This window comes from Corvus kubaryi, unplaced genomic scaffold (genome assembly GCF_017639235.1).
Source record: "Corvus kubaryi isolate FWS band 111438036 unplaced genomic scaffold, C.kubaryi_AGA036_p1.0 37284, whole genome shotgun sequence".
NCBI classification, from domain to species: domain Eukaryota; kingdom Metazoa; phylum Chordata; class Aves; order Passeriformes; family Corvidae; genus Corvus; species Corvus kubaryi.
The window spans coordinates 7,062,586-7,084,077 of NW_024581088.1; the positions used below are offsets into that span (position 1 = coordinate 7,062,586).

Below are 21,492 nucleotides of genomic sequence, written 5' to 3' on the forward strand. Positions count from 1 at the left end.
ATCTCCTGGTATTTCCTTAGTGTACCTTATGTGATGTGATGCATTTTGAAGAGGCTGAGATGGCACCAACCTTGAGAAGAGAGGGTAGAACATAATTCAGTAGTTTATTAGTCAGTTTATTAGCCAAGGAACTTAATGTAACTATTCCACAATTAATTACCTTGCGATTATCAGGAGCTGAATGAAAACCAGAGCACTCCAAAGAAGGAGAAGCAGGAGTGGCTTTCCAAGCAGAAGGAGAACATCCAGCATTTCCAGGCAGAGGAAGAGGCCAACTTACTGAGGCGTCAGAGGCAGTACTTGGAGCTGGAGTGTCGCCGCTTCAAGAGACGGATGCTCCTGGGCCGCCATAACCTGGAGCAGGACCTGGTTCGGGAGGTAAGGGAACAGGCAGAGATGAGACCTGGATGCACCTGTGGGAAGTGCATCTCACTGGACCACCTGCAATCCAACTCAAACAGAAGTGTTCATTATCACATCCAAAGTGTTTGGGTAGAACAGTGGTTTGATGCTTTGCAGTGCCATCTGGTAATTCCTGTGGCATCCAGTGTACAGATTAATGCCCTCTTGCAGGAGAATTGTTAGGTCCAAAAAGTCATCAGACACAGCAGTTAACAGAAGATGCTTACTGTGAATCCTCTTGAGCATCTAGAACAGGAAGAAGAAAAGTGAAATGAGGAAGGAAAAATTACCGGTGGCATTGCTGTCTGCTGCTGATAAGACCAAGAAACTCTGTGGTCTGTCCTCAGATGCCTTGGAAAGAGAGAAATGCCCTTGCAAACAAAGTGAAATGTCACTTTGTGAACGGAAATCCAAGTAAGTACAAAGAACCTAATAATTCCCTCTGTCCTCCTGTTAGGAACTAAACAAAAGGCAGACACAGAAGGACCTGGAGCACGCCATGCTGCTGCGCCAGCACGAGTCCATGCAGGAGCTGGAGTTCCGCCATCTCAGCACCATCCAGAAGATGCGCTGCGAGCTGATCCGGCTCCAGCACCAGACTGAGCTCACCAACCAGCTGGAATACAACAAGCGCCGGGAGCGGGAGCTGCGGCGCAAGCACGTCATGGAGGTCCGACAGCAGCCCAAGAGCTTGAAGGTACTAAGTGGTGTAGGAACTCTGAAGGTACTAAGTGATGTAGAAACTCCAGGTGAGAGCTGGAGTCCATGGAAAAGTGGTCCATTACAACCTGTTCGCAGTGCAGGCAGGGCCAAAGTGATTTGAAGCTCATTAACTTGAGGAGTACCATAGTGGTGATCAGGGTTGCAAGGTATTGCAGGCAGGCCACGGCAGCTTTAGTCCCTCCTTTTCTTTGAAAAGCTCTTCTCAGCAATGTCCCTTCCTTTTTGGGGTAGTTTAAAATGCATTTAATGTTTGCAGTATGCTTTTTTTTTTCCCCTCCTACACCATTTTCTGATCCTTCTCTCCCCCATATACAAAAATAAAACCTGTATTTCTGTAATGAAGCAGTGTCATTTAAAAACAAAACCCGAAAGCTTTGTGTTGCTGTGTGCATCAAAATGAACTGCACCGTTGTCTTGGCTAACTCACCTGGTTAGTGTTTTTATATTAAAGCTGGCATGGTGGCAAGTGGGGAGGGGGAAAGAGAGAGACACTGGCCAAGTGCAGTGTCCTCAGGAAGCTCCTGGCGCTGACCTTTGCTATGTGTCTCTCCTGGGTTTCTCATGCTGCCCTTCTAGCTGTGGTGGCTGACCAGAACTATGGGGCCTCTGTAATTAAGGCTTTTAGTATTTTCATTTAAACCTTCACTTCATCCAAAGAAGTCCAGTGGTTTATTCTGAAGTGTCTGAGAAGAGAGTATAAGGCCTTTCACAAAGCTGCCTGGTACATTTCCTTTGAGGGGGCAGACTTCTCTCCACCCAGTGTTCGGCTGTGCCAGTAGCAAAATGAGTGTATGGCATACTGAGCATGGGGTTTCTTTGTTGTTCTGCATCTTTCCTCTTCATGGTATTTTCCATCTGACTTAGTGTTTACCACCTGCAAGTTATCTTCTTACAGAGAAAATAATCAACTTGAAAACAGAACTTCAGAAAAGAAAAAATTGTACCTGATTTGTTAATATTAGAATAATATTAAGTAGTGAAAACCTGGCTTGTGAGAACAAGGGACCATCTGATCACTGTTGAGAATCTCCAAGGATATAGTGTATAAATAGCTGATGACTTCACAGGGAAGCTGTGCTGCACTCTGAGCTGAGTAAAACTGAAGCAGCTGTATTAGGTTGATCCTTCTGAGATTAGCATGAATGAGTTCTGCCTCCCCAAGGTGATGTGGTGCAAACACGAGTGGACAGCATGTCCATTCTCCTTCCCTGGCTGCAGTCGGGACAGCAGGATCTGTGGTACCTCTGTGCTGCAGGGGCTTGGCTGCCCTCTCACCTCTGCAGATTCTCCAACCCCTTCCCTTTTCCAGGGAGGACAGGGCTGGAGCGTTTTGCAGGGAGCATGGAAAGCTTGCACTTTGCTTTGCATGGCTGTTCTGTGATTAGTGAAGGATTTCAGGCTTGAGCTGTCAATCCTGCACCTTTCTGTACATGCAGTGCTAACAACACAGTCCGTGGACAACCGTTGGGTTTGTAGCACAATCCCCTCTTTATCAAGGCTGTTCTCTAGCATTAACTCCTTCTCCTGCTTCTGATTAATGCAGGCAAGTATTCTTAATTGAATAGATAATTTGACCATTTGTTCAGTTTCTCTCTCCAGCAACGTTTTTCCCTCAAGGGCACATTTCAGGCTTTCCCTTTGTTATTTAGTGAGGCTCTTTGTCCTGGAAGCAGGTTTTTAACGGTCAGTGTCTGTTCTATGACAGCACCAGAAGGACCCATAACTAGAATTCACCCTTCAGTGAAAACGGCTGTTATTATTTTGAGTGTGTTAATTGTGATGCAAATATCCTCTTGCTGGTATTTCACAATACTAGGTCAAAATGATCTTGTCAGAAGTCTGACTGGAAATCTTACCCCTCCCTTCTGTTTCCTGTTGTTAAAGCCTTTGGATTGGAAGCCTGTAAACAGAGTCTGGTGTCCAAGCAAGACTTCATAGAAAATGAGGACAAAATAGGTTGATAGTGTTTTGCTGTGACCAGGTCCCTGATGGGAATGTGTAACCTGCTGACACTTCCCTTAAGGGCAGTGAGAAACAACCTTAAAGGTTTCCTGGAAGGAAATAACTTTCTGTGAAATTCAGAAAGGTTAAAAGTGATGCATTCCTCTTCATGATACATGTTTTGATTTGAATGAAACCCATCTTTGTCCTGTTCTCTGCATCAGGTTAGCGAACTGTTTCTGTTGTTTTATGCAGGAAAATGTGCTTGGGCTGGGTGTGTTGTTTGATCCCACTGCAGCTTTTGAGGTGGCTGCAAGTGCTGTGCTTATCACCTGCCCTGCTGAGCCCTGAGTTAGTGCCAGGAGCAGGCAGTGGAGGGGCTGATGTGGCCACGCACAGATATCTGCCCCACTGGTTCAGATCCCAGAGCTCTTCCAGCTTACTCGAACAAAAATCTGGTCCTGTGCTGTTTGTGCCTCTAGTGCTTCAGTATTTGGCATGGTGCCTAACAGTGGGAAGGCCCTCATGTCTGATTTTAGTGATTTGTGTTTATTTATTTATTTATTCATGCCATGGTGAACTCGATCATCTGTCAGTTAACCATCATCACTCATCACTTCTGGGTTTTGCTTTGTTAGAAGTATCCCTGCCAGCCATCCCATAGAAAGATACAGAGAACTCCAGAACACCCTCCTTTTCAGGATCTTGAAACACTTACTAGCTGTTAAACTTCACAAGCTGCTCTGAAGGCAGGTAAAAGAAAAGGAAAATCAGTTCCTTCAAGGTCATACAGCAAAAGTGGATCCCAATACCTTTTCTAGGGTTGGTGTTTCCCAGCCCTTTGTGCAAGCACAGCTGTGTCTCTAAAACAATACAGAGATGCTAGCAAGTGCAAAGTGAGGAAAACTCCGTCTCCAGTAAGCCTCCAGTGGGACTGGGGAATTGTTTTGTTTGCTAGACCAGCACAATAGTACTGTTTTGTGGTGTACATTTTAAAGCATCTAGTATTTTTTGGGTTTCTCTGTGAAAACCAGGCTCATAATATCAAGGGTTAGAGTACATCTTATATTCATCAAACCCTCAATGGAAAAAGCATTGCTCTTTTTTCCTGTCCTTTCCCATGCAGCAGATCTGCTTCTTTTCATAACATTAAGTGCTGTTCATATATATGTGTGCCATACAAGCACAGTAGTGTAAGTATGGCTTTTGGTGCTAGTAAATATTAGTCCTGTCCCTCAAGAACTTTTCTTGAAAAGCAACACCCAGGACTGGATCCAGTCCAGTGACAAATGTGAGACTCTTTGTGCAGAGACAGCTGTATTTAGGCTGGAGCTTTGTTATAAAAGTGTCTGTATTGTAATTGTTTTGCACAGTAGCAGTGTCAAAGCAGCTGCAGCAATAGTCATTGCCTCTTGTGTATTTTGCTTCCCTCCTTGCACTGTAGATGTTAATATACATTTGTGGATTCTTGAACTCATATCCTTAATGTAATCCTAAATATCCATTTGAATGGATATTTCACTCATTTGAAACATGCTGGTTTTTTCTTTGTGTCCCCTCCATCTTTCCAGTCAAAAGAACTACAGATAAAGAAGCAGTTTCAGGATACATGCAAGATCCAAACCAGACAGTACAAAGCACTGAGAAACCATCTGCTGGAGACCACGCCAAAGAGTGAACATAAAGCTGTCCTCAAACGGCTCAAGGAGGAGCAGACCCGGAAGCTGGCTATCCTGGCTGAGCAGTATGATCACAGCATTAATGAAATGCTCTCTACACAAGCTGTGAGTCGCCTCCGAGGGACCCAGGGTTCCTCAGCCAAAGAGGGATGTTTGCATTTTAACCGCTCTGTATCCTGACAGCAGGCTTTCTGCTTCCTTGCTGCACACGCCATTCCCTGCACAGTCCTTCCTCTGTGTTTAGAAAGCTGAGTTCAAATGCAGAGGAAAGACCTACCACCCCCTCCAGGCAGGCTGAAGCTGAAGCTGCTGTTGCAGAGATGCAAAGTGATGCATCTGTGTGGCCAGAGGACTGCTTTTGCATGAAATATGGCAATATAAACATCCCTGTTAGAGCATCATTAAATAGTGTGCAACTGGCTGTCTTAACTCATTTAGGTTTTGATTTGTTGATGATACCAACCAAAGCATGTGCCACTGGTGGAAGATGCTCATTGAGTCATGGAGGAGTCCACAGTTTTGACTGTAAATCTGAGGTCAAAGTGTTGAGAAAGTTCTGTGATTCCTCCTTTGAGGGATTCCTTCTTTAAGGAATGACCACATGAGCAATGCTTCGAGTCCTTGCTACAGCTAAATGTGCACTTTTCTTTGCAATTCTTGCATATTTCATCCTGCTCACATCACTTGGTACACAAATTTAACGCTGTGAGGCAGGGTAGCTGGCTTCATTTGTGATGGGAAGATTAAAAGTTCAGTATCATACTGCTTTTAGGTTTATTTCATTACATCCTTGTGCCCAAAGTCCTGCATTGGCAGGGCTATGGACTTAAGTCTCCTGGGTAGAGGTAATTGGTTAATCCAGTTGAACAGAGCAAGAGAGCTTCTCTTGCCTCTAGCAAAAGGAGAGCTGAGGATGTTTGCACCTCCAGCAGTCTGGTCTCTGCAGTGTGGATCGTGGTTCCTGAGGCGCCACTGCTCATCAGCATCACTTGCATCAGTGCTGTGGGCTCACTGTCACCAGTCTTTGTCACTATAGGTCCTCTGTTCAGCGAAGTGAAGTACAATAGAGACCAATTGTATTGCTAAGAAAACAATGTCCCAACCCATTCTCCCTCTCCCCGCGGTCCTCCCCTGGAGTGTCAGCAGTGGTTACCCCATGGTGAAACGTCTCTATTGTCTGTCTTTCCCAGCTGCGTTTGGATGAGGCACAGGAAGCAGAGTGCCAGGTTTTGAAGATGCAGCTGCAGCAAGAATTGGAGCTGCTGAACGCATATCAGAGTAAAATCAAGATGCAGGCAGAAGCCCAGCATGATCGGGAGCTGCGTGATCTTGAGCAGAGGGTGTCCCTCCGCCGGGCCCTCCTGGAGCAGAAGGTAAAATGGGCATGTGAGGATCCTTAGCATACTCCATATTTCAGATCTTAAATTCCACTTACCAGTGAGAGAGAAGCTGCTCTTACTTTGCTGTATATAGTAACACAGATCATTTGGGTGTTTGTCTCTCTAGGGTTGAAAGCTCAGCGGCGCATAGACTAAACTTTCTGCCAGCTCAGCCCTCCTGTGTGAGCAGCTTCTGGCTGGGATAGAGCTGCCTGAAGTTTGCCAGAGGGAACTGGCCTCTCTGGGCAGAAGGGATAGAGAGCTGTTCTCTCTGTATGTGAGCTGGAGATTGGCTTCCCTGGCCCATCAGGGAGCACACAGTAACAACCTAAAGCTGGGAGCTGCAGTTTCCCTATGAAATTGTGTCTTACTAGCAAACTGAAGTAGCCAAAGCCACAGGCATGGCTCCCCATGCTCCCCAGATCTCAGCTTGTAGTTGGCTCTGTGTATTCGGGTGCTCCTTGTTGAAGTTTGCTTTTCTGTGCAGTGCCAGACCCGTGTGTGTAGAAATATGAGTGGCCTACACAGACCAAGGGAAGGGAAATGCACCAAAAACTGGTGGAAGGAAATACGCTGTCAGCCTTCCTCCTGCAGTTGTTTTCCCCTTGGACTTACCCTGTAGGTGTCAGCCATTGCCATTCACACAACAGTTCCCAACTTTGTAGGGGCGATTACTCTGTGGCCTCGAAGTTCTTTACACTGCAGTTCTTCCAGGGGCTAATGGATGGATGCTGGGATAGTCCACAGAGCACTGCCCCACCTCGCGGCCAGCCGAGGGAGCACCCCCAAGGAGGCGGCACAGTCCTGTCGGGCTTTGGTCTTCTGCGGGGAGACAGCTGTTGTCAGGAAATAGGCGAATTTGGGAAAGCAGAGTTCCTGTGTGTCACCCGTGTGCAATAGCTGCCTTTAGACACCACTGCTGGTTATTTTGGTCCCAGCTCCCATCACAGCCTGACACGAATATGGATTTTTCTGGAGGTGCATTGCCCTCTGGTGGCATGAGCTGCTCGGGGAGGAAGTGCCACAGTGAGCCAGTGCTCCCTGCTCTGTGGGAGCAGCACATATTGCAGATAGTGTTAGAAGCTGCGGTGAGGCCAGCAACTCAAAGAAATGCACATCAACCAATAATAATGTTGTTGAAGTCTTTCATTGTGTACCGGGATTGAAGTCTCTGTGCATGGAAAACCCCTGTGGAGGATTTGGCATCAGTAACGGGGATAGGAAGCGTAGCAAGACTACTTCACAGAGAGGAAAAACTGGTAAAAATATCACTTAGCATAATTTTCTATGTTTGTGTCCCTATATTGCCTTAGAATAGCAAAGAAATTGATGGTGCTTCAGCTTTCATGGGTTCCTGTAGTAATACATTCAGTCTTGGCACATGAAAATCACAAGTCATGCACCAGCAATGAGACCTTGGTGGGGTTCCAGCCACTTGGCAGCGACTCAAGGGCAAACATGTGGGTCCAGAGGCAGACACATCATTCTTTTGCAGGGGTATTTTTTGGGAGGAGAGGTGATGTTCTGTTTTTGTAAGAACTAAGAGTTGCGAGTGTTCTGGTGTGGGTCCCTCAGCAATGTCACCTGGTGTTTGCTGGCATGTGCTAACTGAAGCTGGCAGCCAGAGAAAGGGCAGGTATGTGCACGAGATGAATGTCTGCATTTATATGCACAGATAAATGTGTAGCCTGTGGCAAAGTCAGTCCCTGGTGTTCAATAATAAACCAGATTCCGGAAGTTAGCGTATGCATAGAAATCTGCTTCCTTTTCAGCAGGCTGCTCTTTATTTTTGGTGGTGCCCATCACCATAACTCACCAGAGCATGCGTGTCGTGTCCAACCCTGGAGTAAGGAGGGACTAGCCAAGCCCCGTTGATGTGAAATGTTGTTTGTATTGCACCAGCAAAGAGCATGTCCCAAGAGTGTCTTTAAAAGAGTTCAGATTTAGTCGTTTCCTTCCCACATGTCTCAGACACTTCATTTTCAGAGTGGTTTGAGTGATGTCACTTTAACACAGTGTCAGGCCTTTCAGTGAAGTTCAGTTGCACCAAGACCTGTCACTGAGACTGAAAACGATGACATGCTGAAGACATTGAAAAAGGAGGATTCTGCATAGATAGCAGGACAGGAAAAAACAAGCAGAGCATTTTAAAGAGCTAATGTTAGAGAAGGAACCTTCTTCCTCTGCTGCCTTCATGGCTTTCAGCAGGAATAGTGAGCAGGGCTGCTCAGTGCAGAGTCTGTCACTCACCTAGAGTAACAGGCAAGTGGAAAATGAGTTTCTGAAAGCCCCAAATGGCTCAGGAGATGACTCATGCTGGAGCAGATTGTTTCCTAAATTCCAGATGAAATTGCTTTGCATATTCCCTGACTCAGGCAAGAGAGTGCTTACAAGTACAAGGTTCTGCCCAGTGCCTTCAGCACAGACCGAGATAACACCTCTTGGCCGTGTTGCTGCTGACAGCAGGGAGATGCCACTGAGCTATGCTAGAAGTCTTGGCTGCTGCTTTTTCCCCATTTGGTCTTTTTCACTGAGGCCAAAAGTAGCTTTTTCAGTTCTGGCAAGAAGATAATGGGTTTTGGTTCTCCACCTGACTGCAAAGATTTCAATAAGAAAGGCTTTCATCACTGTCTGATGGGTGTCAGGAGGCCATAGTCCTGTGTTTTCAGTACTTAGAGCGCTGATCCCAGTGCCCCTACCAAAGTAATCTTGGAAACCAATTTGGAACACCATTATGGGGGAGAAATTGGTGTTGCCAGCTTGCATATCATCTAGCTAATAATCTGCCACACAACTCAAACAGCACTGCCTGTGTCCTTCAGCCACACACCCTGGAGAAAGTGTCAGGGCAGTGAAATATGAGAAAACCAAATTAGGAAAGGAGGTGATAAATACATGAGCTAAGAAAATCTGGCCAGTGAACATTAGGGAGGATGCTGAATGTGGGCTTGTTCATTGAATCCTGGAGAAAAAAGCAGTCATCATCATAATCATCATCAGATTCAGCTACAAACAGTGAAGGTCACCGTGAGCTGTATTGGCAGGCTGCACCTGAAGGTGCTTTCCCAGTAGGCTTCTATGGAGGCTGTAGGCTTTGCTGCATCTTAAAAGATTAATCTATGTCAAGCTGTTGATATCAGTGCACACTTTGGATTTGTGTCCCTCAAATTTGTGTATTCACCAGGGAACAGGGACCAACACCCTCCAATTGGTGTTCACCATGCTTTGGCCTGTGCGGGTCTGCGGGACTTAACCCTTAAAAAATTCACCCTTTTGTCTTCAGAACAGACTGCATGTCCATGGACATCTGATCTAGAGCCAGTTTCCTGCACAAACACAGGGAGAAGGTCCCTCAGTAGCTGTTACAGGTCCTCCAGAGGCTGTGCCTGTCCTGCTGCTACAGACTGTCTCTTTTTTTCCTTCCTAGATTGAGGAGGAGATGCTGGCGTTGCAGAATGAGCGCACCGAGCGGATACGAAGCCTGCTGGAGCGTCAAGCTCGCGAGATCGAAGCCTTTGACTCAGAAAGCATGAGGCTAGGTTTTAGTAATATGGTTCTTTCTAATCTCTCCCCCGAGGCGTTCAGCCACAGCTACCCGGGAGCTTCTGGCTGGTCCCACAATCCTACTGGGGGTGCAGGACCTCACTGGGGTCATCCCATGGGTGGCCCACCGCAAGCTTGGGGCCATCCAATGCAAGGTGGACCCCAGCCATGGGGTCACCCCTCGGGGCCCATGCAGGGGGTACCTCGAAGTAGTGCTATAGGGGTCCGCAACAGCCCCCAGGCTCTGAGGCGGACAGCTTCTGGGGGACGGACGGAGCAGGGCATGAGCAGGAGCACAAGTGTTACTTCACAAATATCCAATGGTTCACACATGTCTTATACATAACTTAAACAATAACTGAGGGTGGCAATTCCACTGGAGCTGTCTGCCAACAGAAACTGCCTACAGACACCAGCCCAGCAGCCTCCTCAGTGCGGTGCTGACGTGTGGAAGCTGGGTGCACATGGAATATTGTATTCATTTTGTAAAGCATTATGTTTTGTGTTTACTAACTGGGATGTCATAGTATTTGGCTGCAGGGTTTGGGGGGGTGGTTTTTGGTTTTTTGTTTTGTTGTTGGTTTTTGTTTTTTTTTTTTTTTTTTTTTTACTTTTTGGAGGGGTCTTGGGAGGGCGTCTGAGAAATATATGCAATTAGTCAGAAGAGTTGGCTGGTGGTCATCACACTGACAGGACAGAAGGGCCTCAGACTGCCCTCATCATGCCATCCATGTAGGAAGTCTGAGGGAGAATGGAGACCTCCTCCCATGTCCATAAATTTCGATCTGCCACCCTGCAAAAACCAGGCAAGCTGCCTTTAAACCAACATCCAGGGGAGGAACAGCTGGATCTTCTGTTCCATTTTTATTTGTCATTACATTGGATAAATTTCTAGGGTATTGCCTCTGCCAAGAGGCATTTTCAAAGAGTTGTAGGTGAGGAAGAAGGTGAGAAGAGAGGCCAAGAGACACCAGGGCTTAACAGGGCCCTTCTACCCAAGTGCCCGCTCCGTGTCGTGTAAGAAGTGACATTCTCTCAGAAGGCACTGGTCAGCTGCCCGAGAACTCTGTAGGTAAACCTGTCTGGAGAGAACAGGCTAGGAATGTTTGAAATTGTCTGTCTGCTTTGGCACTCCCCGACTGTGCTGCTGGTAGCTCAGATGAGGTTGGGCAGAGGAGCGTAAGTAATGCACTTGTACAGCTAATACTGTGACATCTCATTTTAGCTAAGCATCAGAATAATTCTTGGAGCCCAGCGTAGTCCTTTTTGCTCCATTCAGAAATGTTTAGACTTTCAGCCAGTCAGTCTCAAATGCCAGAGGTGTTTTGAGGGATGCCATAGTCACAAAATGCCATTGATCGGGTTTTTCATTATTACACACTACATCCACCAATTTATTACCTTTTTGGCTTGTTGCAATTTCCTGTTTACATGTAGCATGTAGCCAACTGTTGAAATGTTTAGTTGCCATGGTGTACCAGGAGGAGCTGAGCCAATGACTCTTTCCCAGCTGATGACTAACCCACATCACCACTGTAGATCTTGCTGCATGTGAGGCTCCTTTTTTATTATTTTCATTGCTGCAATACTTCACAACTTTTACAGTCCCTTGAGATGCCGTGATATTTTGGCAGCGTATCACACCATGTGAGAAGGCACTACTTCCAGAGGGCTCAGTGGAGCTGCTGTACTACTGAAAGGAAGCAAAGGAGGTTGTGAAATCCATACAGTGATAAGGGAGTCTCATAACTGAACGACTTTGTGGCATCACGTCATCCCTTAGTGCTGGGAACCAGAGATGCCCCCATGCTCTCGTGCCAGTGCCAGGACGGTCTGGGTCAGCCAGGACTGTGGGAAGAACAGGTAGATGAAGTTTGGTTTGAGGCAAAGATTTCCGTCTTGGGGACTGACCAGCCAGGGTTCTTTGTAAATGTTTTTCCTTGCACACTAATCATCTTGAAGAAAACACTAGCTGCTAACTCTAGGATTTGCCTTTAATATGTTTATAGGGCTCAAAAGCGAGGTTTTCCGAATGTGTTTGTCCACGTGACATATTTATATAGTAAATAGTGTCTCGCTGCTGTTCAGTACTCAACAGGGCGGCGTTCTTTCGTTAGCTAAATTAACATCCACTCCCAATCCTTAACTCTCTGCCAGAGTCTGGTGAATCCAGCTGGGATTTCTAACATCTTGACGTAGTGTATCACTCTAATTGAAGATGGAAACTCCACCAAAATATGTTTGAGCAGCCCCTTAGTCAGGAGTTCTGTAGTACTAACAGTTGACAGAAGCCTGGGATGAGGCGTGGGTCCCATGGAGGTGCCTCTGGATGCTCCCAGGGGCAGGTGGTGATTGTGAATTGTCCTGTCCTTTCCTCTGCTATGTTTTTATGTGGAATTGGATGTTTTGGGGTCATTCTTTTGCATTGCAGTGTTGTTGAAATGCAGCGAAACTCATTTAGGAAAGGTACCTGTGTTTTCCTAGGTTTGGAGAGAGATAAAACCAAATGAAAGGCCAAAATTGTATTGGGTTTACCATGTGAGTGTGGAGGGTGTGCCCAAAGCATGGTGCTAACACAGCATTTTGAGTTCAGCTCCTCTATCCCAAACAGCAGCAGCTACAGTGGGGACAGGCTATACCTGCAAGTTCAGTGGGTTCATTCTTCTGCTTCTGTTATGGTTGGAATTTGGTCAAAGTCTCTGGCTTAAATTGAGCTACTTCAACAGAATACTCTCAACACATCTCTTTGTGTAATGTCAAGCATGACTGAATGCTGAATCCAGATGATGGCTATCCCATATTGGCTTTTTTGTATTCAAAAAGAATTGTGTAGTAACCATTTTTACATGTATATCATGTGCAGACCTGGACTATTCCAACAAGTTAATATTTTAATTAAAATAGTTTGCAAAAACTGATTCAGATCAACTGGTCTAAATGTGTGTGTCCCTGTGTGTACGTGGGGGAAGAAAAGCTGTCCCAAAACTGCCTGATCTCGAGAGGAAGTACCTCATTATACAGCTGTAGCCAGAGGAACTCAGGGTCAGGCTGTGCCTTGGAGGTATTTGAGGAGGCCCTTGGTGTTGAGAATTTTAATGTATCTCAGGTTTATTTCTGAGATACATGAACAACTGTGCACTAGAGAGATGCAAACACTCTCTGAATCAGTTTGCAAACTCTTATTTTTAAAAGTAAAGTGTTCTAAAAAGTGAGGCCAATTGCTCCATGTTGTGCTCATTGCAGTCATGCCCTAACTTTGGTTTTAAAATTACTGTAATCTGTAAATTGTGGAAACTACTCCAGTACCTCAGCAAAGATGTTCTCTTGCATCTCTTACATTCATATTTAACACTGGGGAACTCTTCTGTGTGGACTACTTTGCAAACTTTATTGCAGTATTTTCAAATCACCAGCTTGACCCCTGAAATCTCTTTTCTGTGGTTATTTTTCTCTCCCCTCTGCAAAGACCTGAAGTTCTGGTGTAGCTTAGCCCAGAGATGGAAAAAACAGAGTAGCCAGCATTTTTACCTCTGATTCGAATTTCCTTTGATTTTATTTAAAATCAGTGAAAGGGACCACATTTTCCTTGTTCTCCATGGTCCCAGGGAGCCAGCAGCCACCTCTCCTGTCCATGTTGAACGTTTCGTGCTTTCTTCCTCGGATGCAGCGCTGAAATGGAGGCCACAGCTCTGTTTCACCTGCATTCCCTCCAAGCCTGTGAGCTTCAAAGAGGCTGAACAACTAAATACGTGGTGTGATACCAAACTTTCCACAGAAAAATTCCCTGCAGCCATTACTTGCCTGGCATCGTTCTGTGTCCCACCCAGCCCTCCCATGCTGGAAGAACGTGCGCTGCACACTCGCTGTGACCTGCACGGGGGTGCAGCTGGGGTGGTCCTGGGGCCGTGCTGTTGTTTAACCCCCCAGGACCCTTTGCCTCCAGGCTCCCAGCCCCTCGACCCTGCTTACGTGCCATTTCTTGAGAGGCAATAAATCCTATCGTACCACTGTCTACCATTACTCTGTTGAATACGCACATCTCTCTGGATATATATATGGTATCTCATTTGTATATATTTATATACTCTGTATGTACGTGTGTGTGGGTATAGGTGCACACACACCTCATGCTGTGCATTTCTGTCAGGGCACTTCAGTTCTGCTGTTCTTTAGCACTCCTGTTTGGGAGCAAAAGCAACGCCTCAGCAGGGCTGTCAGGGCGAGGACACTGACGTGGCACAGGCTGTGCTAGGGCTGAACCCTCGCTGAAGTGCAGCCCTGCTAATTGCAGCTTGCTTTTTCTGGGGCGTGAGAGGGTAGGTAGCTGCTGTGGGTGTGCTGTAAAGGAGAGGAAGGAGCTCCCTGAGGGTACCAGAAAGTCAGAAGGCAGCAGAGAAGAAAACAAGACGGTTTAGCGATAGGCAAGCAGTGGAGGCAATGTAGGGATCTGCTGGGGAGGCGGCGAGTGGGCCGGTGAAGTGCTCAGCAGGCTGAGCTCAGAGTCCCCAGCTGCGTCTCGCCACGAAAGATCACAAGCCCGGCACGGTCTTGGCTCGCTGCACCGGCACTGGCTTTTGGCATTCCTGAGGTGGAGCCGCCTCTAGCTCTGAACACTGATGGCCTTGGCGTGTGTCTGATACCTGGAGGTTCTTAGGTTGTGTGGAGGGGCAAAAGAGAAGCCAAATTGGAAGATTTAAAGTACACGTGTGTGTACGGTCTATACATACATATATACACACAGAGATGCTCTTGGTCCATTCTTTATTCTTCTTAGGCCTGTGTGCTTCGTCACTCAAGTCCAGCCAGCAGCGGATGGCCTCATTCCTCTCCTGGGTGCTTGCTTTGCAGTTCTAGTAAATCTTGCCCTGGTTTTTCTCATAGTAGAGGGGCGAGTGCCATGCTGGACACCACCAGCTCCTCAAGCTGTGAAGACCCTTCTCACCTCCTCCTTTGTCCTCTACAGACCCCATCTTAGGGAGGCATCTGTCAGTTCAGGGGATAAGCAGTTCTCGCCTGTGTCAGGTCATGCATTTTCCCCAAGGACACCTGCCAGCTCAGCAGAATGCCAACCCTGGGCTCTCTTTGTGCTACTGGAGAATTAGGAGGCAATTTTCCCTCTGTCCCTTTTGGAAGGTCTCTTGCAAGTCTTTCAGGAGAGACTCAGATTTGGTTGGGTCATTCTTACCCTTTCCCAAGGAGTAGTGTTGTCTTTGGCTGTGCTCCTGCCTGTGGGATGTTCCCACCCCAGTGCTGGCCCACAGTGAGCCCAGAGCCATGTGCCAAGGACAGAGGAGCAGTAGATAGCCAGGCAGGGATGCTGGTCACTGTCCCTCTGCTGTGGTTGTTTGAGTTTGCACTTTTACAAATGAATTGAGCCGGAGTCTTTTGAGAAATCCATGTGAGGCGCTTTGGAGGGTTGGGGGTTGCTGTTTACAGCCAGAAAATAAGAAAACCTGATAGATCTAGTGGTTTTAGTAAACATCACCCCACCAGGGAGCGGTGGCGGCAGATAACCCGGGTTCCTGTTGCGCAATGAGCTTCAGCCAGCTGGGGCCGTGATGCTGCCTGCTGCATCCCTGCCCCCTTCTCCGGGGGAAGGAGAGCCCTTTGTCAGCTAGAGAGGGACTTAGTAAATCGGATTTGCCGGCAAACAAGCACCTTAACCACTGAGCTGTGGGTCTTGATACTTGCACTTCACCTGAAGGCTCCCTGGGGGGGAGAAGGCAGTTTGGTACATGGCCATTGGCTCTGCACCTGCCTGGCATCCTCAAAACATCCTAAAGCCATGTCCTAGGGAAAATAGACCCCAATATCAGCTCCCGCTCTCCTTGCTTTCTCTGAGTGCACACAGTGAGACCAGGAACCAGGAGGGCCGAGCATTGCCCCCATGGATGTGAACAAACCCGGGGGGAAACTTCCCCCCACCTCGCCCCTCCGGCCCCCTGCCCCGCTCCCCACCCTTGAGTACGGGTACCTCAGAACATGCACAGTTTGAATTTTCACTGACAATTAGTTTAATTATTGTCAGCGAAAAGAATTGTAATTATCTGTAAATATGTAGTTAACAAATTGACCTAGTTTCTGTATTTTTTAAGTTTTTGTACTAAAATTTATAGATACAGTATGTGCCAGCTAGCAAAAAGCTACTGTAATTGCCAGTCGTAGTTCAGCATGCACCTAATCCCTGAGACTTGTCCAGTGATGCTGTAAGGAATTTGTGCTTAACTGTTGCGAGCTGGGGAGGCCAACAGCCGCTCGCCCGGGGCTTTCGGCTTCCAGCCTCCGGCTGGGTTTTCCCTGATGGCTGTGTGGAATCTCCTTCCCGTGAGCGTCGTGTGCCGCACGGAGGGCAGTGCGAGGGACAGAGCAGTGGCTTCGAGCTTGCTCTGGAGCTGAACTCAACGGGAACCAAGTTCAGGTTCTTTGCTGCAGTTTAATACCGGCTTGTGACTATGTTTTCAGTCTCTCTAGAAATGATCTGTTTTTCCCCTTCCAACTGCTTTTGTCTTAAACCCGAGTTCATCTAAATCTACTGGAGGAAAAAAATCGAAACAAAAAAAGACTTTGATTTGAGACCGTTGCCTGCTTTTAGTGCCAGGATCACACATTTCTATGGCAACTCTGAGCTCAGCAGAGTGCAGAAATCAGTGCAGGGTTGTTGACGAGCTGAAGTCAGCGGCCGCTGCCTCTGCACGGCTCCGGCAGAGCCCAACTGTGGCTGGTGGCAGCTGCCAAGAGCAAGTTTGGGGGTGCAGTGTGATGTCTTGTGGGGGTCCCGGTGTCCCTGCCCTACTGCAGCTGGCTTGCCCTGCAAGACCTGCTGCTGAGTGAGGCATGGGCTCCTAGGAATGGTCAGGATTTGTGCTCCGTGTCCTGTGGCAGAGGCAGGCCTGTGAGTCAGTAGCTGGGCTGAGCATCCCAGGAAGCTGCGAGCAGAGGAGTTTGAGCGCCGGTGAGGCTGTGCTCTCCGGGTCTGGTTGTCCTGGAGGTTGTAGGGAATGGGAGCTTGTAAGGATTCAAGGATCAGAGAAGGAGAGGCAGACGTGCGCGTACGGGTTTGGCTTCTGGCAAGCAAACCACCCGCTTCCTTTCTTCAGCTTTTCTTCCCTCCTAACCCCCCGCAGCTCTTCCCCCTGCTTGCTTGGAAAAAGAACATTTTTTTTTACCTGCCTAGAAACAGCTAAAAGATGGGGGGCAGCCCTGATGTAAATAATTAACGTTGCAAAGTGAAGTGTGTATAACATAAAAGGCTACAGCCCTTTGGTGACTTGTAAATGCTTTGAGAAGGTTGTGGTAAGACGTGGAGGGGCCAAGCGACCTGCCCGGCCCCGCAGCCATCACTGCCCCACCGCCACCGCGGGGCCGGGGGGTCGGGACGGGATGGGGGGACACCCCGGGCCCCTTGGCCGTGGGACCCCCCCCTCGGTGTAGTGGATGGGAGGGTAGCGTAACGTGTGTAATACGGATAGGAGAAGCTGTGTGAGGTGTGTATAGTGTATATTTTTTAAAAATAGCTTGCTTGTGTTGTGAAGATTTTAAAGACAAACTTGAGAATTCTAGCCTAACTATTAACACAAGTTTAACATCAGTTACCCCACTGGGTTCAGAGCCTCTTGAATGTATATTCCTTTTTGTAACCTAAATGACCTATTCTTCTACCAGTCAGCCAGACATCCTATTTATATTTTTAATTTTATATATTACTTTCCATTTGTTTTCATTATTTCCAGCATGTTTCTGGGTTTGGGTTTTTTGTTTGTTGGGGGGGGGGGGTGTTTCTTTTTGCACAAGCATTGTGTGAAGTCAAGGAAATGTTAACTCAAACCTGGTATTTTCCAACCTGTTCCCCCTCCCCTTCCTCTCCTCCACCCCTGTTGTGTTTTTTTTTTTCTTTCTTCCGCCAACAGTTTGGGATTTTTCTGGGCTGGGATGCAGCGGGTGGGAGGAGGGGATGGCTCTTTTCCATTTGCAGCTTTTGTGCAAATGCCAGGTCTTTTTGCCAGTCAACTAAAAAATGCTTCACTTGCTGGTTGCTTTAAAAAGGAAAAAAAAAATTAAATAAAAAACAAAAATGTAACCTTATCAGTGCGATGTAGACCCCGGCAGGAGGAGGGGAAGTGCACACCTGTAGCCACACACCTCTGGCTTTGGCTGCGAAACAAAAGCAAACCTTTCCTGGTGAGGAGGTGACCACAGGGCAGCTGCTGCCCGACCCCGTGGAGGGTTTGCCGCGCACGAGCTCCGTGTGCGGCCGGGCTCGGAGCCGTGCCGGGAGTGCCGTGCCTTGGGCTTGCTCTTCCCCCCTTGGCACCCGCCTGTTCATGTGCACAAACCCAGGAGCTGCCTGCTGATGACAGCAAAGCTGTTGCTGCTTTTCCTCTCCTCCTCCTCTTCCTCCTCTCCCCCTCCCCAACGAGGTCCAGCTCCCCAACAAGAGCTCGCCCAGCGCCCGGCCCCAGGGCCGTGGCCATTTGCTCTGGGGCATCATCCACGTATGGCCAAGCCTGGATGGCGCCGTGCTGTGCCACAGAGCATTAGATAGAAAAAAACACACACATATCTGCTGTTTTACTATGAACACTGGTCTGAGGTTTCCAGGCTCAGCACCACGGTGATGGGCCACGAAGGATTTAACCAGGGGAATTAAACTCCTTCCTGCTTCCGTGTCTGGTAGCACCAGCTGGTATGAGTGAATCTACAGGTGTGCGTTTTCCTTCTTGTAGAAAATGCCACGAGCACTAACTGGTAAGGCTTAATGTACAGTATATTGTCAGTATTCTGGTATTCTTATGGTTCAACATACATTATAGCTCATATATAACCTGTATTAATTGTATAGATTGTGCATTTAAAGCTGTTACCAAGTTGTCAGAAAATAAGAGAAGAGAAAAAAAAAATAAGGTCATATGTAATATTTTGTTTGTAAGTATCCTTTGTATCATAGCAAAGGAAATGTTAAAAAAAAAATCAACTGTAATAAAGTAATTTTAGTACACGGAGTGTCTGCCTGCCTTTGTGAAACCCTGCCCTGGGGGGGGGGGGCTACCGCGTGTAGGACCTCTGCCAGGTGAACACGGGGGGCTCGACGGAGGGACCCCCCCACCTGCGGGGCCGCGGCAGCCCCTTCCTCCGCTCCTCCGTCCGCAGGAACTCGGCCATGGCCCTGAAATATTCCAGCACGGCCTCGTGGGCCCAGCAGCGCCCCGGCCGCCGCCGGGGGAAGCCGCAGTGCCCCCCGTGCGGGGTCAGCAGCAGGAAGAAGTAGGGGCTGCTGCGGAAGAGCTCCGTGGGCAGGCTCTGGGCCGGGGGGCCGCGCACGGGGTCGTCGGCGCTGCAGAGGCACAGCACCGGCACCGCCGCCTCGTCCGCGTCGCGCAGGGGCTCGTTGCGCTCCCAGTAGCACTCCCAGCTGGTGGGGCGGCTCCGGGTCCGGCAAAAGAGGGTTTCTTCCAGCTCCCGCAGCGAGCGGCTGCCCAGGAGCATGTCCATGTCCACCACCTCGGCCAGGGCCCCCGCGTACCTGCGGGAATGGGGCGGCCGCCGTGGGCTTGGAGGTGCAGGGATGCCACCGGGGGGCTGGGGAATGCTGCGAGCTATGGGGACACTGGATGTCCCCATATGGATGTGCTGGGGACTTCGGGGATGTTGCTATGGACGGGGGGACATGGGGATACTGTAGGGCATGGGGACCACAGGGAATGTTGGCAGGGGCTGGAGCGTGCTGCCAGAGGGGTGGGGGGTCATAGGGATGGCACTTGGAGCTGGGGGCTACAGGGATGCTGCGGCGTGGGTGCCACCAGCTCGTCTGCCCATGGGCTGCTCGACAGTCCTGCCCTTCATGCAGGGAATAGGGGTGACCTCGACTGTCCCAGCCCCAGAAGGGCTCGGGAGGACCATCCCAGCCCCTTGCCAGGGATCCTGGAGGGTCCCCACAGCGCAGCCCGGATGCCATGACAACGGGAGACAGCCGGCACTCCCATTCCGTTGCCGTGACAGCAGCATTTGCAGTGGGTATCGGGAAATAGGGAGGGGGGAGACCCTCTGCTGCCCACCCCCCAATACCCCATCCCTGCAGTAAGCACTGTACCTTGCTGCACGGCTGCACCCGTCACCTGTTTGCCCCTATGTTTTTGGGTTTACCTGCATTTTTTTGGCCCCCATCTGCCCCCACCTGCAGGATCCCTTTGCCCCCACAAGCTCTCAGCACCACCCGGGGAAGTGCCCCTTGCTCAAGGCCTTGGCAGACAGGTCTCCTGTCCCAGCCGGTGCTTGGCCCACTCCAGCCTGGCTGTGTTAGGCAAGAGGGAACCCGGACCCCTTGGGAAGGGAACGCAGCAGTCACAGCCCCCTGTCCAGCTATGGGTTGACATCAGAGTCCCCCCCAGGGCCAGCAGGAGGGTCGGGTGCTGGGGACAAGGGGCAGTGCAGGGCAAGGGGCCGGCCCCACTCACCCCTAGGGGTCCAACACCACACAGGGGCTTCACCGATCCCTCCCAGGGGTGACAGATCTCCCAGCTCAGGAACCCCAAGATGCTGCCGCAGCCCCAGCCAGGCTGAGGACACATGTGGTGGCCCAGCTGGCCCCATGGCAGCCAGCTCCAGGCTGGTGTTCATTAACCAGCACATTTTGCTGCCCTCAGCACCTCTGCCCCTGCACTGAGGCTCCCGGTGCCGGCAGCAGCACCCACCGCATGCACACCCCCAGGGATGACTGAGGGGTTCCCGGGGTACCTCCTCCACCTCCCCAAGCCCAAGGGACTCCACTGACCTGCTCAATCCCTGCTTGAGGTGGAGGAGCAGCGGCCACTCGTAAAGCCAGGGCATCCCGGCCTCAAACCAGTCCCGGCCACGGAAGATGGGGGAGAGGCAGGCGGCGGCGGCCAGGCGGCTGGAGGAGCCGCTCTCCCCCAGGTAGGCGAGCAGCAGCCCCGAGCCCGAGCCCTCGCTGACGGCCAGCAGCGAGGCAGAGGGGTGCCGGCACCGCAGGTAGGTCACAGCCTCCCGCAAGTCCCCGGGGTCCCCGAAGGGCTGAAGCCGGGCGGTGGTGAGGGGGCAGCCGTTGTGGCCCCGGCGGTTGAAAATGACAGGGACGAAGCCCCGCTCCAGCGCCCGCAGCCCCAGCTGCAGCAGCCCCCCCGTCACCTTCCCGGCAGCGTTGGGGATGAGCAGCAGCACTGGGCTGGAGACCCCCCCACCGCCACCCGCAGCCCCCCACGGCCCCACGAGCCAGTCCAGGGCCACCACCCCAGCGTCGGGCAGCTGCAGGAGCTCACGGGCCACCACCGGCTCCGGCTCAGGTGGCTGCAGGAGCTGCCAGAGCATCTGGAGCTTCGGCCAGCGCGGCCACGGCCAGCGACCCCCCCGCAGCGCCGCTGACCTCCCCAAGCTCCGCACCAGGTGCTGGGCCAGAGCCGAGGGCTTGCACAGCAGCCGGCAGTGCCCCGAGCCCTCCTCGGCCATGAAGAGGATCCCCTCCTCCTCCTCCTCCTCCTCCTCCTCCTCCTCCTCCTCCTCTCCCACGTCTCCAGGCACCTCCAGCCTCCCTGCCCAAAGGCACCAAGCTAGGAGGGCCAGCCCCATGAGCACCGCAGCTGCGGCCACCAAACCCTCCGGGGACAGCATGGAAGCGGCAGGAGCCCCAGCCGCCAGCCCCGATGGTCGGCGGGTTCGCAGAGCGATGGCGGGGCCGTGCTGGGAAAGCCCAGCCCCGGGGCTGGGCAAACAGCAGGGCTGTGCCGGGGATGGCGTGAGCGGCCGCCAGCAGGGCCAAGGGGACTGGGTGAAACGGGAGAGACACGTGGCCAAGCCCTGCCTGGCGCCGGGGG

General features: G+C 50.2%; 2 protein-coding genes across 3 annotated transcripts in view; one reads left to right on the top strand and one right to left on the bottom strand.

Annotated features, from left to right (window-relative positions):
* The window catches only part of TAOK1 (TAO kinase 1), a 40,835-nt gene extending 22,173 nt beyond the window's left edge, over window positions 1-18,662 (top strand). The window contains exons 16-20 of one of the 2 annotated variants that reach the window (XM_042026250.1): window positions 175-378; window positions 860-1,099; window positions 4,638-4,850; window positions 5,936-6,118; window positions 9,552-18,662. In XM_042026250.1, the coding sequence (XP_041882184.1) occupies window positions 175-378; window positions 860-1,099; window positions 4,638-4,850; window positions 5,936-6,118; window positions 9,552-10,013 (1,302 nt within the window). In that variant the 3' untranslated portion in view covers window positions 10,014-18,662. The remainder of the gene's footprint in view (window positions 1-174; window positions 379-859; window positions 1,100-4,637; window positions 4,851-5,935; window positions 6,119-9,551) is intronic. The other variant, XM_042026251.1, reaches the window with a different exon arrangement.
* On the bottom strand, window positions 17,372-21,463 carry ABHD15 (abhydrolase domain containing 15). The gene is made up of 2 exons (XM_042026259.1): window positions 20,436-21,463; window positions 17,372-19,187 (listed from the first exon to the last, which is right to left on the bottom strand). Exons 1-2 carry the CDS (start codon window positions 21,287-21,289, stop codon window positions 18,710-18,712), a joined length of 1,332 nt encoding a protein of 443 aa, XP_041882193.1. The 5' UTR covers window positions 21,290-21,463; the 3' UTR covers window positions 17,372-18,709.
* Between the last annotated feature and the right edge of the window lie 29 nt (window positions 21,464-21,492).